The sequence below is a fragment of the Amblyomma americanum genome, chromosome 5, assembly GCF_052857255.1.
Source record: "Amblyomma americanum isolate KBUSLIRL-KWMA chromosome 5, ASM5285725v1, whole genome shotgun sequence".
NCBI classification, from domain to species: Eukaryota; Metazoa; Arthropoda; class Arachnida; order Ixodida; family Ixodidae; genus Amblyomma; species Amblyomma americanum.
In genome coordinates, this window is record NC_135501.1 from 119843802 (window position 1) to 119861397 (window position 17596).

At 45.5% G+C, this 17596-nt stretch overlaps 1 protein-coding gene across 7 annotated transcripts in view; it reads right to left on the reverse strand.

The window, feature by feature from the left end:
- Positions 1–9819: 9819 nt before the first annotated feature.
- The window catches only part of LOC144132628 (uncharacterized), a 75959-nt gene continuing 68182 nt past the window's right edge, over positions 9820–17596 (reverse strand). For all 7 annotated transcript variants that reach the window (XM_077665163.1, XM_077665160.1, XM_077665166.1 and 4 more), the window contains 2 exons: positions 17153–17212; positions 9820–10570 (listed from right to left, as the gene is read on the reverse strand). In XM_077665163.1, the coding sequence (XP_077521289.1) occupies positions 10368–10570; positions 17153–17212 (263 nt within the window). In that variant the 3' untranslated portion in view covers positions 9820–10367. The remainder of the gene's footprint in view (positions 10571–17152; positions 17213–17596) is intronic.

A 17596-nucleotide genomic window follows, 5' to 3' on the forward strand; every position in this document is an offset into this window, starting at 1 on the left:
ATTCCTAGGCTTTGAAAGACCAGGACGCGGTGAAGCCTATTCTGGTTCGAGCCACGTACGAGCGTGCATGCGAGCTCGGCAAGGGGTTCCTTCTTCTTTGTCGGTGGAAGACAACGCGTGGGCACGAGCTCTCAATGCTTCCTCTTCATCTGAAGTTGCCGGTATGAAAAAGGAACTGGAGCTTCGATTTATTTTCTAAACTTTCGTGAAATTTCTCACAGACTCACAGATATATAGGATTAGATAAATTTTATGACGAAAAGATGGCATAAATAAACACATATGAGGTCTTGAAACAAAGTAATTATTAATGGTCGTTCGGACATAGGATCTGATGAGGTGCGTCATAGTAACGGAAGTGAATTTAAAGGGCAGGTAAAGGTAGAATGGGGTAAAAGTCAGGTGGGCATTAGGAATTAGCTGTTGCGGGCAAAGGATGGCGGCACAGCGAGCGCAGTCCTAATTTAGTGACGAATGCGAGTGCAATTTCTCCTTCAGTTGATGTAGCTGGGCAGGAAGAAAGAATACAGTTACAAAGTTTTAACAGAACGCATGAGGAGCTTGCATTTGTCTATTTGGAGCATTTCGTACTGTCGGGTTCCTTCCGCCAGGCATATAAATGTTATTGATTGGTCTAAATATACACAATGCGTGTAGTATTGCTTATGGACAACTTCAGAAATCCTGTACATCAGATCTCGGCCGCTGTTCATGAAGCATTTATCCTAAACTTTTCTGTATCGTCTAATCTATCGCTACCTACAGCACCCTGCTACGACTACCACGATAAATTCTCAATTATAATTAAGCCATGCGGTGTTGAAATTATGATCAAATTATTGAGACTCTTATCAGCTCCGTGTTTACTCTCACACAGGCTCAGAAGGCTTATCACAGGAGGAAAGCCAAAGAACAACTGCAGGAACACTTGGCAGAACTCGCATTGTCAAGCTCATAAAAAGCTAATTAAAGAACAGCAAATCAAAGGAGAGCAGGCTACCGCACATATCTCGCATTTAGCTTAACAAGGTAAATCGGGACAATTTTTGTGGAGAATTTCTATCATTTGCTGAGCGGATAGCTTCGAACTCAGATTCTAATATACTGTGGTATCAGCTTGCCTTCTAGAAAAAAAAAACATGCAATTAGTGCCGCTTTTGACGTCTTCGCTGTGGTGCTCCAATCGCACTAACAAACTATGGTTGTCAGCTGGGTTCAGTCCTAGAGCTCACAGACAAGAAAAAATTGAGCGGGCTTACGCTATGTTACGTAAAGCACGAAACTCGGCGAGAGCAAATAGATGCGTTCAAAAGTTTATAATCGCTTGGCAAAGTCTTGCTAAAAGCGTTTCCCCAAATGATTGTAAAACCACAAAAACCGACCGTTCTTGAGGTTGAGAAACTATGAGGCGACAGCCAATGATACAGTTCGGCATTTGTAACATAATACCCATCGCGGGAGCTCAGTGGTTACGGCGCTAGGCTACTGATACGGAGTCCCCGAGTTCGAACCCGACCGCGGCGGCCGCGTTTCAATGGAGGCGGAACGCAAAGGCGCCCGTGCGCTGCGCGATGTCAGTGCACGTTAAAGATCCCCAGATGGTCGAAATTATTCTGGAGACCTCCACTACGCACCTTTTTCTTCCTTTCTCCTCTCAGTCCCTCCTTCATTCCTTGCTTACGGCGCGGTTCAGGTGTCCGACGATATATGAGACAGATACTGCGCCATTTCCTTTCCCCAAAAACAAATTTTCATTTGTAACATAACACTCTTCATAAAGAGAAGATTGAGATAATAAATCTTTTTAAAACATAATAATCACTGGTAAAACAGATGAGTCATAAGCAGTTATAAGTGAGGAATAAGTGTTTTGCGGCGCAAAACTGAGGGAGGGAAAATTAGTTTCTAGGAAAAAAAAAGAGATCAGTAACCATCGAACTACTCTTTGGAAACCCGAACAGCTCCTTGAAGGAACGGATGATTTAGATATTATTGAAAGAATATATAAACACATGCTGTTTTGGAATGCTCTTGGTTAATTTCCGCCGCACCTTGGCATTTATAACGTATACGGACATCACACACGGGCTCCTTTCGACTTTCGCCTCTATCAAAACGCGGTCGGGATTACACCAGCTTTCCCAGACTCAGCAGCCGACTATATAGAATTGTAACTTCCTGCATGAAGAAATAAAAGCAAAGCGCACGTGCATGTCGACTGGCACCAAGCGGACCAAGCAGCCATATACGCGTAATGGCCGATTCTCACGACGGACTGTTCGCCCGCGGCCCGCGCATCACGTGTTCGTGCGTCACCAAATCGAGAGGCGTGCTGTTGGCCCGCGGACTGGACAGCCAAGGAAGTTCAAGTGCCTCTCTCCTCGCGGGATTTATAGGCGGCCCGCGAAGATGCGCGCGCGAGCTCTGGCAGCCACCGCTCTTGCCAGTATTTCGACTGTCGCATTTCGCTGAGTGGCGTTGAGCTCGCGCAATTTTGACAAGCTGCACTGCGTTCGCTACCGTGACAAAGTGATCGACTGAACTAGCAAGACGGCCCAGGCCATTGAGGAATCAGACAAAAGGCCGCACTTGCACCATTCAATCGCAGTCATGGGTCGGGATGAAATGCCAGTTTGACCAGCGTTGCGAAACCTTTTAAAATAATCTGGTAATTATGGCCGATTCACACGACGGACTGTTCGCCGGCGGCCCGCGCATCACGTATTCGTGCGTCACCAAATCGAGAGGGGTGCTGTCGGCCCGCGGGCTGGACAACCAAGGAAGTTGAAGTGCCTCTCCCCTCGCGGGAATTAGCGGCGGCCCGCGAAGATGCGCGCGCCAACTCTGGCAACCACAACTTTTGCCAGTATTTCGGCTGCCGCATTTCGCAAGAGTGGCGTTGAGCTGGCGCGCTGTTTTGACAAGCTGCACTGCATTCGCAAGGTACCGTGACAAAGCGATCGACTCCGCTAGCAAGATGACCCAGGCCATTGAGGAATCGGACAAAGGGTCGCACCTGCACCATTCAATCGCAGTCATGGGTCGGGAGGAAAAACCAGTTTGACCAGCCTTGCCAAACGCTTTTAAATAATCTGGAAACAGTGGTAAGCCGTGCGCGTCGTCTACTCTTTTGGTCCGTCGCATCCGCTTGACGTCATCGGATAGCAGGCCAGTTTTTAGTGGCGCATGAACACGTGATGCGCGGGCCGCGGGCGAGAGAAATAAAAAAAACTTTATTGGCGCCAAAAAGTGGTCAATTCAGCGGGACCCGGATGTCTTCATGTTGAAGTTCTTAGTCTTCCAGGGGTTTTGCCCTTATTCCAGGGCCCCACTGAGTCTTGCTACCTCATGCGCATACTGGACCAGTCCTTTTTGGACCGCCAGCACGCTGCTGGTGAGCAGGCTTTCCCACTGTTCCGCATTGGGCTCCTTTGGTTTATGGAATGTATAATTGTTTATACACTCCCATGTAATATGGTATAAAGTGGGGGTGGCTCCACAGCACTTGCATGTGTCCGCGTACTGGTTTGGAAACATTTTGTGAAGTATGTGTAAGTTATGAAAGCTTCCTGTTTGCAGTCTACACCAACCGACTGCCTCATATTGCGTTAATAGCTGGTGTGGTGGAGTATACGCTATCCTCTGTCCTCTGTAGTGATTTAGGATTTCCCTCTACGATGGTTCCACCGTTGTGGTGGGTTCAGGGTGACTTGATGTGTTTGCTCGGTTGGTAAGCTCGCGAGCTAGATCGTCGGCCCTCTGATTCCCAGTCACCCCGGTGTTCCCCGGCACCCAGAAAATTTTGTGCTGAATTTCTTTGTTCGGGGGTCCCGCCTGGAGGATGATGCGTAGCGCTCTCTTGCTGAACCTGCCATTAGTGTAGTTCCTGCATGCTTCTTTAGAGTCAGTGATTATTGTGAGCGATTTATTTCTGCGGTATCCTTCAGCTACTGCTAGCCCAACAGCAGCTTCTTCCCCCTGGGATACTCTGCAGCCGCTCATTGATATACTGGTGACTAGGTCCCCTTGATGGTTCACCACCACCGATACTACTCTGTGTTCCTTCGTGTTTCTGTTCCATCGATGCAAAGCCACATCAGTGTATACTACATTTGTTTTTTCAGCTAAGTGCTCTTCTACATACTCCGCTCTCGCAGCCTTTCTCCTTGCATGCAGATTAGGGTCCATGTTGCGAGGGATTGGGCACACCCTGAGTGTTTGGCGAATGTTATCAGGTATGCCCGCAACCCTATCTTCCACTTCTTCACTTAAGTAGCCCAGTCTTCGGAGGAGCACTTGGCCCGAGGTTGACTGCTGGAGCCTGTACATTTGGGCCCCTATTTTAGCTTCCTTTAGCTCGTCAAACGTACTGTGGACTCCCAAATTGAGGAGCTTCTCGTCTGACGTATTTCTTGGTAGATTTAGGGCCGTCTTGAAAGCCTTCCTGATTAAAGTGTCTGCTTGTTCTTTTTCGTGCTGTGTCATCTTGTGGTAAGGGAGTGAGTATGTTATGCGGCCGACCGCCAGGCTCTTGACTAACTTGATCGTGTCACTCTCCTTTATGCCAAATCTTCTCTGTGATACTCTGGCGATCATTATGCTCACCTGTTGCATTGATTGTTGGAGAATGCTTAGGGTGTGGCTGCACTTTCCGCTGCTTTGGATCCACATTCCTAACCCTCTGATAATGTTGCGTTCCGGGAGGACCTGCTCTTCGATTTTTATGCTGTATATTTCTTTGGATGGTCTCTTGCCCACTCGTAGAATTATTGACTTCTCGTTGGAGCATGCCAGGCCTCTCTCTCTGACGTAGTTCTCCACGCATGTGGCTGCCTGCTGCAGGAGATCTTGTCTTTGCCCTGGGGAGCCCTGGCTGATCCAGATCGTTATATCACCGGCGTACATAGCGTGCTGTATTCCCTCTAGCGAACAGTCCGTCGTGTGAATCGGCCATATCCGATGACGTCAAGCGGATGCGACGGGCCAAAAGAGCAGACGACGCGCTGGGTGTAGCACAGTTGCCAGATTATTTAAAAGTGTTTGGCAACGCTGGTCCTCCCGACCCATGACTCCGATTGAATGGTGGAGGTGCGACCCTTTGTCCGATTCCTCAATGGCCTGGGTTGTCTTGCTAGCCGAGTCGATCTCTGTCACGGTACCTTGCGAACGCAGTGCAGCTTGTCAAAAGAGCGCGCCAGCTCAACGCCACTCGTGCGAAATGCGGCAGCCGAAATACTGGCAAGAGTGGTGGTTGCCAGAGCTGGCGCGCGCATCTTCGCGGGCCGCCGCTAATTCACACGAGGGGAGAGGCACTTGAACTTCCTGGGTTGTCCAGTCCGCGGGCCTGCATCACGCCTCTCAGTTTGGTGACGCACGAATACGTGATGCGCGGGCCGCGGGCGAACAGTCCGTCGTGTGAATCGGCCAATAGCAGGCCATATTTAGTGGCGCATGAACACGTGATGCGCGGGCCGCGGGCGAACAGACCGTCGTGTGAATCGGCCATTACAGTGGTGCAACCAGCGCGTCGTCTGCTCTTTTGGTCTTTTGCATCCGCTTGACGTCATCGGATCGCAGGCCAGTTTTTACTGACGCGTGAACACGTGATGCGCGGGCCGCGGGCGAACGGGCCGTCGTGTGAATCGGCCATAAACGAATGTACCGACGCGGGAAAAGCGGATACGCCTGTCTAATGTTGCTCGAACTGAATCGTTAGTAGTAAGACTGCTATATAAGTAGTGTGTTTGAAATGATGGACCAGATTCTCGGTTTAAATCGAGGTTTATTATGGGTTTCTTGAGCGCACGAAGTTAGTGCTAGATATTTATTACACAAAATCTAGAACTGATTGTGAATAGACTCTAAATCATAATTTGCGCGTTTTTTTTTTTTGGGGGGGGGGGGGGACAGCCAGCTTGCAGGATAATGGCACATCCCTATATGTTTAAGGAACTGAAACGAAAGCTTAATTCTCTGACAAAGTAAAATTGCCAACATCTCTTTGTAACAGCCTGAAATGGTTGAACCTCTGAACGTTTCAAACACCTGATTTTTTTTTCCTTGTACGGGACATCCTGCTAATGCACCTTTTTGAAGACAGTGCATGACGGACGCCAACAGTCAAATAAATTGAGGAGCCTATGGGATTTTTCTTTCAATTCGTGCCGTTAACCAATTCGAAATTGTCATTTTAAGGCTTGAATATAACTGATACGAAAGCAGGAAAAAAACACAAACATGCCGCTGGTGGGATCCGAATCGATGGCCTCCGAATTTCGTGTCTGGTGCTTTTCTCTTTCGGGTGTATTTATGTGTAGAGGAACCGAACCTTGATAGTGTTCACCAGCGCCACCTTCGTCCATAGCGGCGGACGTAGTACATCCTGTATTATCGCAAGTGCCACGTAGGAACGTGATCGAATAGTGACAACGGTATGCCAGGACCCTCTTATGCTACCTATGGCGCCAAGGCTCCCAGATTCGAGGTCCTCGTTCAGCTTTTGATCAGACAAGAATAGGCAAAAGAGGTCCTCATTATGACTTACATGACGGAAGCCAACAGTCTCCGAAACCAAGGAACATAGGATTTTTTCCCCCAATTTTTGGTGTTAAACTAAGCGTTGTTATTTTATGACTTAAATGTGATTGATAAGAAAGCAGAAAAAACAACCGAATGCCATCGATGGGATGTTTCGTCCTCAGCAATGATGCTGTCGAGGAATGCAGCATCCTTCTCTGCTTCGGAGAGAAAATCAGCGCTCAATGATGCCCGCGTGTTCTTCTGGTCCTGTGTGAGAGAGTGCGACACAAGTCTGGCATTCAGCTTTCGTTTCCCCAAGTTATCACGCAAAATTTGGTCGCACGTTGTCTTACTAATGTCGAGCGCATCTTATAGCATGCGGACTGCAATGGTACGGCCTTGCTGTACGATTTCCCTGATCCGAGCCACGTTGTTTTCATTCCGTGAGGTTGAAGGGCGCCCCTGCTTTCTGTCGTCTTCCACGGACGTTCTCCCCGAAACGAATCTCTTGTGCCACTCGAAAGCTCGCGCCCGCGATAATGTCTCGTTGCTGTGGTGGTGGTGGTGGTAAAAACATTTATTAATTATAGAGAGAGGTGTTGGGGTCCGTGACCTGAAGGGTCACGCCCTTACAACCACTAGGTGGGGATGCAAGCGTCACGAAGGACCTCATAAGTCTGTGTGGCTGTCTTGCCTAGCTTTGCTAAGAATTTTATGTTTACACGCTGTTCAAGGTGGACGTCCATCTCTCCACATTTACTCATAGTAGAATGCGCAGACGACTAGTGACAACGTATTTTTCTACATGTAGTGCCATCTATCGGCTGCCACAGCAATTAACACAAATAGCTTATGCTAGCGCCAAGAGATGGCGCTACACATATGCAGGAACAATTGCTTTGGGGAATTATTTCTAGAGAAGAAAATAACTAAGTCTCGATACTTCAAGGACGAAAGTTTTATTTATACACCCGTTAGCGCGACGCCGTAAAAAAATGGCTCTCAATTTGCGTAGTTAGGTCAAATCCGAATTATGTGCGACAGCACTGTGTGCGCATTGTTTAGCAATGCTTATCTTGGTTTTTGCATTGTTTAGTGTGGATATACTTTCTTATTCCTGTTATTGCCATGTGATTCAATCGGCATATCAAGTTTGTCCTGTGTGTTGTGTGTATTTGAATGGCATGTTTGAATAGCATGGTGAAGTATAGTAGATACATGACACAATGTTTATTACAGTCGTTTTATGGAACCATTTCAGACATGGCTCTGATTATGCCGAATATCCGGCGTTCTCGTAGTTATTGTCTTGGGCGGCGGCTTTGTGAGAGGAAAAGGTGGCCCAACTGCCACATAGATCCCGGGACCTTGTTATATTTTAACAAACTGCCCAGCGTTCCAGGTGAAATTCTCGGCTTTAACCAGATGCAAATTACGCATGGCGACCTATACGATATATATGAGAGAAGCCAACAGTCAGATAAACCAAGGAGCATAGGATTTTTTTCAATGTATGGTGTTGACCAGTGAGATAATAAAACTGTGATTAATCTGTCATTTAAAGCCATTTAGAAACCAGAAGAAAACAACATGTTGCCAGTGGATCCCGAACCCACGACCTCCGAATTTCGCGTCCGGTGCTCAACCAGTAGTAGAGCACACTGTCCACATATAACTGGCATTAGTTGAAGATTTTGTTAGGAGCACCCTGCCTGTTGGTCGTTCATAGCATCTCTTGATAACGCGCCATAAGAGATCGTTGCTGTTGAAAGTTTGAAAAATATGAGATTGTTTATCACACTAGCTGTCCAATATGGACTGATATCGACAATTGAACCACCTCGCGGACGCGTGAAGTACAAGAGCAAGGCCTTGTGCCGTTTAAGTAGAAGTGTCCAGTTACCTTCCGTTTATTGTTGCAGCAGATTCTGTGGGGGCTTTCTAAGGGAAAACATCAGCGTCGCGGTTCTGTGCAGTAAGTGGAAATTCTACACCACATATTGTGGAACCACCCACTAGGTGCACATGTTTATTTTGTTCTGCGCTGCGACACTACACTGGCTCAAAAGCGCAGGTGATTGAATGGGCGGCGACAGGCTGCCCGGCTTTCCTTTTACGTGACCTTGGCTGAAAGTTTCCCTGCATAGCGTGATGGATTGTAGTGAAAAAGTGAGTAGTAAAAAAACGTATGCAACAAATGCTTGCGATTGTTAAGACAGCGTTTGAAAGCGTGAAAGGGCTGTTGTGTTTGATTCAGAGCTACGGGGAATTGTCCCACGCGCGTGACCCATGCCCCCGACCCGTTGAGACGCGAACAAGTCGAAGAAGATGCAGCCAAAACATTGGTTCGTTGTAGGCTAAAGGGAACCTTACACGATTCCCTTTAGTATACAGCGAAGCTAAGTTATGCCCATATGGCAAGTGTGCTAAAAAAAAAGATGCAGCTAGGTGAGAAGCGGTCGGGCTGTTCAAGCCACTTGCGATTAAACCCGACCGCTCTGGAGTCCCACATTACGCGTGTGACTGTACTTCTTCTGGTTAGTGACGATATATATGCAACTAACGCCATCAGGGATGTCAGTGGTGGTATTAGCTTCTTTTTGGAACAAGACAGCAGGCCCAGTTTACATCACTCTCATTTGGGCTTGTTCACTTAGCTGGCATTTGCAGAATACAGAGCGAGGTTTCATTTCCTTACAGATATGAATTTATACAGGCGGAAATTGGCCCATCATCTATGTAGGTCTGGCAGCTCGTGCTGCTCACTATGTGCAAGATGTGATAATCGGCACAATATCCGCTACATACTAGCATTTCTAAGCAAAAACATTTTTCTGCGAGACATCATTTGTGAACGCAATTTTCTCATATAATGTAAGATTTCACTACAAGAATCAATATATCCGCACATCACACTACGGCAGTCTTGCAGTTTTTCCTATTAACGTTTTAGCTATCATCAAAAGCGTTCCCCATTGTTTTTTTCTGGCAGTCTTAACTGTTTGATATAATCGATGGAAACACATTAAAAGAAAGATTTTCTCACATATCAGAAGAATGGACCATTACCTTGAATATTCCCATAACAGTATGCTATAATTTTCAAAAATTTTCTCCGAGAATGTTTGACATGTGGACTTCCTACGGCCCAGGCAGCGTCATCCTCTAGAATGTGCTTTTTGCTGTAGTATGGTGAGACATGTGCACCACTATGGACATTGGAGGCATGGTGTTTTCATCCAACCACTTTAAGCATGGCCTACTTTCATTGAAACCAAATGACACGCGTGGTTTGAAGGACAGCTCTTTATTTAAGCGCAAATCTCGCTTCAGTGAAATGCTTGCTCCATTACGCAGAGGGCACGCGCGCTTGTGCTGCTGATCAAAGTGAATTGGGAAATGCGACAATGAAATTTACGACATGCGTGCGTGAGAATATAAAATTTGTGTTTTGAATGTGCGCAAAATTTCTTTCAGTACTCGGTATATGTTTGTTCTTCCCATGATGCCGACACCACCTTAAACTACAGGGGTGTGTCCAATCTTTTAGCGCGCTCATCAAAGTCAGTTTCATGTTTACTTCTAGAAATGAATTGCAAACTTCAATTTCAAATTCTGTTGCTGATGGCGCTCAATAACGTATGTGTTCAATTTATAAAAAGGCTTCCAGCTTTTAGACCTGTCACCTTCATTTCGAGATTAGCAACGTTCTCGTTGAGATTAGTGTCACAGCGTCACCTTTCTCGCTCTTATTTAAAATTTCGAAAAGTACAATATTTTGTGGTTTTTTCTTCCAGAAGCCCGGAGCTTGCAGAACCCGCGGCTGCCCTTAATAAGTCTCATTTTCCTTATGCCCTGGGCAGCACCACTTGGTGCGGTTCGCAGGTTTCCTGGCATTCTTGCTCGGTTCGGAAGTTGTTGCCGTTCCCGCGACAGCCTCCGTAGACGAAGTGCTCGCAGGCCTGGCTGGTGGCGTTGTAGAAGAACCGGGACATGACAGCCTCACATGGTCCGACGACCTTCGGCTCACTGCAGACTGCAGGCTGTGACACTGCGATGAAAGCGTTGTCATAGTTATTTGATTTGCAAATACAAATCTCATGTGATCAGTGTTTAAACCGATCTAACTGAATCAGCGTGAGTTTTTTTGTCTCTTCGCACAGTGGTTATCGATATGCTGTTAGGTTTAGGAAGTTGGGTTAGACAAGTGGCGAGGCTGGTCGGAACGCGCTGCTTGTGAACGAGCAGTTTTACTCATTTCACCTACGCGGAAAACCTGATGCGACCGTGCCGTTTAGTTGGAGTAACGGATGTTAAGGTACGATGTGGGAGGTGTCCTTTAACTAGGGCTCTAACTCCAGCACAACTTTGTGCGCACGAGCGCGACGCACATTCAGCACATTCCAACTTTCCCTGATCGAAGCAAGGTGTCGAGTAAAACGGAAATCGCTTATCCTTTAGTGTAGGGTTTGTTCAAACCAGAAAGGTGAAAAGTTGGGATTGACATGAATTGCAGAGAGATTTATTTTGTACATAAATGATGTCGCCCATATTAGCCCCGGTCTTAAACTAGCCATATACGCGTATGATATGAGTATTTTTGTCTCATCACCTTGTAAAGCTGACTTAATAAAGGAAGCAAATAGTGTGCCAGAAAAACTTGTAACCTGGACTTGTGCCAACCATTTAAATATAAAGATTAAAAAAACAAAGGCGGTAATTTTTCATTCCAAGGGCAGACGCACTACTAATCGTAATGCTATCACAAAAATATTCAACAGTATATTGTTCCATTTATTTAAGTGCTCGGTGCATATATTTCGCAGAACCTGCAATGTGACGATTATGTGAATAACTTATTGCAGAAGTTAAGCCGTCACCAGAATGCTTAATCACCAACGTTACTCACTTCCACAATCAGTCCAACTAATGATTTATAGTGCTTAATTTGTGCACTCCATTAATGCTATTTATTCTGGGGCACCACTACAGCGAAACATTTAAACAGGCTGTTAAATATATAAAAAATTGTTTACATGTCAATGCAATTGTCAAATACACAGGACCGTCTGGCCCTCTTTTTAAACAACCTAACGTAACCAAATCACAGGATTTATACCACTACATATTGTCTCGCCAGTACTATATGAGTGCAAAACACTCGCAGTTTTCTTTCAAACATAGCTGGCTTATCACAAAATAATCTGGAGTATCCCACAAGAAGCACAGAACACTTTACAATTTTACCGTTAAAATGAGAAAGTTCCAAAATGTCGTACTAACTGCGGTAGACAAATGCTACAAAATACGTTACTAAGTCTACTAAATGAATACAATCGGGTAGGCATTGATATTCTGAAATTAACTCTATCTGAGTTTAAGCAGCTATTCAGAACCAGATTTTACTTCCTGGACGATTTTTATTTCTGTGCATATGCTTGTGTTTAGAGCCTTCTATGTTTTGTGTTACATTTGTGAATGATTACGCGCTAATAATTTGATCTTCGTTGTTATCACTAGGTTGTGATAATTGTTCTTTCACTATCTATTTGTGTCTTCTGCGGTCACTGTATTGTTGGGGCCCGGGGGCTTCTCAAGCCGTCGTAGAACGGCTTTTTCCTTGGCCTCCTGTACAATTTGGTGCATGAATAAAAAGCGTGAATAACTGAATTATGTTTCGCTGTCTGATGCAACGTTCTCCTGCGCAGTTTAATAAATCTCCTTTAGAGATCAAATGGTACAAAAAAAAAAAACATTGTGGCAACTTCAGTGCTAACGTGGAAAATAACTTCCCTGCTCAGGATCCCACCTACTAAACCGCTGGCATGCTTTTATGAAGTCATCCTTATCAATTCCACGCACTGATTTTTTTGCCCACTCTTCTTTCCGCGCAGCTTGATTCTCACATTCGCGAAAGAAATCGTTATTTTTTTTACCGCAGTCTCGAAATTGGAGACCCTGTGTATTAGGATAACAATTATAGTTGAACTCTGAAGGTCCCATTCTGGGCTATGAGGGCCTACATCATTATCATCATGATCAGCGTGACTACACGCACTGCAGGGCAAAGGCCTCTCCCATGTCTCTCCAATTAACCCTGTGCTTTGCCAGCTGCGCCCACCCTATGCTTCCGAACTTCCTAGTCTCATCCGCCCACCTAACCTTCTGCCGCCCCCTGCTACGCTTGCCTTCTCTTGGAATGCTCTCCGTTACCCTTAAGGACCAGCGGTTATCTTGCCTTCGCATCACATGCCCTGTCCAAGCCCATTTATTTCTCCTGATTTCGACTAGGATGTAATTAAACCGCGTTTGTTCCCTCACCCATTCTGCCCGCTTCCGGTCTCTTAACGTTACACCTATCATTTTCTTTTCCATGGCTCGCTTCGTTGTCCTTAAACTAAGCTGAACCCTTTTCTTTAGCCTCCCCGTTTCAGCTCCGTAGGTGAATACCGGCAAGATAAAGCTGTTGTATATTTTTCTCTTGAGGGACAAAAAGTATGGTGGGACAGCCAGAAAAAGAACGTAAACCAATAGGCCCCTGCCTGTGGCACTACGTATAACAGGCTTTCTCTTGAGGGACAGTGGTAAACTTCCATTCATGATCTCAGAGAAGCTGTCGTATTCGGTGCACACCATTCTTATTCATCTAGTTATTTCCCTTTAGTGACCAAGATCAGAGATCACTTCCTGCCCCTAAGTATACGTATCCCCTTACCACTTCCATCACCTCGCTATCAATTGTCAACTGCTGTTCCCTTGCTGGACTGTTGAATATTGCTTTCATTTTCTGCACATTAATTTTCATACCCACCGTTCTGCTGTGCCTGTCTAACTCATTGATCATTCTTTGCAGTTCATATCCTGAGTGACTCAGCAAGGCAATGTCATCAGCGAATCGCAGATTATTTAGGCATTCTCCATTAACTCTTATTTCCAACTCTTCTCAATTCAGGCCTCGTAATACCCCCTGTAAACAGACGGTGAACAGCACTGACGAGATCGTGTCTCCCTGCCTTACGCCCTCTCTTATTGGAATTTTTTGTTGCTTACTTTATGGAGGGCTATGATAGCTGTGGAGTTGCCATAGATATCTTGCAACATTTTTACAGGCTTTTCTACACTCTGATTCTGCAATGCCTGCATGCCTGCTGAGGTTTAAATTGAGTGAAATGCTTTCTCGCAATCTATAAAGGCTATATGGAGGCGTTGGTTATATTCTGCGCATTTCTCTATCACCTGTTTACTAGTGTGAATATGGTCTATTGCGGAATATTATTTACGAAAGTCTGTGTCATCCTTTGATTGATTCAAGTATAAGGTCCTGGTTCTATTAGCGATTACTATAGTAAATAACTTGTAGGAAACGCACAGTAAGGCAGCGCACAGTAGGCAACGTGGAGTAAGCGCACTCCGCAATGATAGCGTGAGATTATAGTTCATTGCTTGAACATTAAGGTCGTCTTCCCTGATACCTTATTTACTGAAAATTCGTCGCTTGTTAACAGAGCTGGGGTGGTCGAAGATAACCCGAATCGCTATCCTAAGGCAGATATGACGGAATAGAAAATTTAGAAACGACTAATGCGATTAATGTGACACGGTATGCCTGAGCATGCGGCACATCATGCATACGCGAACTCCACATTCCTTGTATTCTTTGCAGAACCCAGGCACCTGGTGCTGGGGACGCTGTCCTCCTCCTCCCTTGACCTCTCTCTCCACTGTCCTACTTTTCTAACCACCTCCTCCCGCACTATTCCTCGCCTGCGTTTGCTTACTCCTCTTGACTCCACCGTTACAGCTGTTCTGATTGGCTGCCGCGTTTCCTCCTCCTGTCTCCACTTCTGTGTTTGGTAGCCGCGTTTCCTCCTCTCGGCTATCTTGTCTCCTCTCCACATTTCCCTCAGCAGTGTCGCTGAGCTCCGGACGGACAGATTCAGCGAATTGGGGGGTAGTAATTGTACGCATTGAAAACATGTTTTACGCCTACAGAACACCCGTAGTTTCTGTAACGAAGAAAAAATTATTCGGAGAAAGTAGGCTACTGCCTATACCTCTGCTACACGGGTATGTTGAAATAACATTCGAGTCGAGCGGCATTCGAAACTTCGAATGGCATTCTGACTGCACGGATCCGCACGGTGCTACACGACTATTCCAAAAGCAATCGAAAGCTTCAGTATATTTCCGCCAAGCTACAGGGGCGCTGCCGCCGTCAAATTTTGTTTTAAACAAATATAACAGCAACAATTAATTTGTATAGTTACAGTCCGCTATAAAATTGCTACTTTTCCAAGTAATATGCCATTTCTAATAAATTTTACTATTTATTCATTAATAAACGCCACTGTTCTAACAGAGGCGCTAGCCCATAGCCCTGCCATTTTTTGTGTGCGGTCTGTTGGCTACATTGGGCTCTATCGCCTGCGTGTGTCGCAAAAAACGAAAAAGTGCAATACACTTCACTGAATAAAAAAAGCTCACTTAAAATGAACACACAGACGCACAGACGCACACGCGCACATAATAAAGACAAAACACAGCCAAATCAACAACACTAAGTGAAAAAACTGGCACCGGGCCAAAATGGCAGCCTTTCTTTCCTACGATGGGTTCCATAGTATGCGGTAAATATTTGTTTGCTAACAAAACTTCTGGAAACGATCCATGTAGTTTATATAAATAGTATTTAGAATTTCATCGTTTAACGAACGTATTTGCTCTTCAAAACTTATGCTGCCACCTATGGCGCGAAGACGCTGCGGTAGAGAGTAGTCGCGCTTGCGCCTCTAAGGCATCCCAAAATCTCGAATGTCTCCACGGAGCTCCGTCGACTCGAATGTCATGTGAACCGAATGTCGTTCGAAAACGTCGTGTAGCAGCGCAGGTTTGGCAGTCGAGTCGAATGACATTCGTTTGGAAGGCATTCGAAACGCCCGTGTAGCACAGGTCAGAACATTCAGCGAAAGCCGTCATTGGTCGCAAATCTAAAGTGGAGGCGGCGGCAGCTTAGCGCTCATGCTTCCTATACAGTCTGCATGATCATCTGTCTACGTGATCGCGTTGGAGGATGTGCCGCTAGCTGCTTCTGCTGAGAAAAATTACCGCGCTCGTTGCCTCCAATGAGAAAGCACTTCAGATGCGATATGAAAATTCTCAAATTCGTCTCATGGAAAGAAATCAGTGCAAGCTGTGGCACACTCCTCCCCCCCCCCCCCCCTAAAGAAAAGTCCGAGGTATACCGCGCCTATAATTCCAAGTTCCCTATTCACTGTAATGTTCTTAGCTCTTTCCTGGGGTTTGATTTATTGAAAAGTGATTTGAATATTAAGTATCGCCCTCTTATGATTACCAAACGGTAGCAAGAGCCAGCCACAAATTATTCTTATCAGCAACATACGTTAAACATTGTTTCTGAGATGTGCCGCCGGAAACTGTCACTTTAACTTCGCCACAGAGGACCGGTATATAAAGGGTTTACCCTTCCAAAACCTTACACTGGCCATGAGAGACGTTGTAGTGGAGTGCTGTGGAATAATTGTGACCATATGAGTTCGTTTAACGTTCACGGACATCACATAGAACAAGGACCGCTTTCTTACATAGTTAATCGTTTCTGTGACACCAGACCGTCCCTCCGAAAGGAACAAAACTTTATAAATAAGGCCTAGATGAATTAAAAAAGGAGCCGCCATGTCCTGCTGGGGAATATGGAATATAAGAATTTAAAATTCTTATTATGCAAAGAAGTCAGTATTCACGCAAGACATAACAATGAAAGTGCTTAGAGAGGTGCTGTTGCTTTTACTGCTGTTTTTTAATGAACGAAGACCATTATTAGCGCTAACTCGAAAACTGCAATTGTATTTTCCAGCATGAGGTGATGAATGAAATTAGGAGTAGGTAAGGTAAGCGTCGCATCTTTTACTTGCTGCGTTGCTCTTTGAAGAGGCGCTGCATTCACACTACTTTTTGCTTCTGTTCCCTCCAATTTCGTGTTTGAGTTGACTGTATGAGGGTGACGCAGAATTAGCTTTGTCACCAACGTTGTGATATATAATGTTATGTCTGCATAAACGTTTCACTTCAGCAAAAAGTACATATTTACGCTTCCACCATGGCAGGAGAAAGACGTTGTAGTGATGCCTAGTCCTCGGATAGGATCATCATCATTAGCCTGACTACACCCACTACAGGGCAAAGGCCTCTCTTATGTCTCTCCAGTTAACCCTGTCCTTTGCCCGCGACACCCACCATATATGCCTGCAAACTTCCTAGCCTCATCCGCCCACCTAACCTTGTGTCGTGCACCCCGTGCTACGCTTGCCTTCGCTTAGAATCCACTGGGTTACCCCTAAAGGCCAGCGGTTATCTTGCTTTCGCATAACATGCCCTGCCCAAGCCCATTTCTACCTCCTGATTTCAACTAGGATGTCATTAATCCGCGCCCGTTCTTTGACCCACTCTGCCTGCTTCCGGTCTCTTAATGTTAGACATAATTTTTCTTTCCATGGATCGCTGCGTTGTCCTTAACTTAAGCTGAACCCTTATCATTAGCCTCCACGTTTCTACCCAGTAGGTGAGTAAAATGTGATGTATGCATAAACATTTCACGGCTGCAAAAAGTACTTACGCTTCCACCATGGGAGAAGAGTGACGCTGTAGTAAGACCTAGTCCCCGGGTAGGGTTTGCCTGCGTAAAATGTACGCGAAAATTTAAAGTTAGCGTTGGAAGTGGAACGTATGAGGTGTTACTAACATAGATACTAGAAGAGAAGTTGCTTTTAGTGCAGTAGCTCTTATGACTTTGACGCGTACTTATTAAGTAGGTTTGTGAAGTTTTATTGAAAAAAAAATGCCGCACCATTAAACAAGATATCAACCAAATCCGGCATGCTCATTTCTTTATCCTCGTTTCCAGATGAAAAAGGTCCGAAATGTGAGGGTCGAACAGAACGTCGTACTACTTGAATTTCCTAGGGTTAGTGAAAAATTCTCGCTTAGAGTGTAGAAATATTAGAATTCACAGTAAGACACAGACTAGAGCGTGGTTCTTATGGAAGCTACAGCCGCCGGT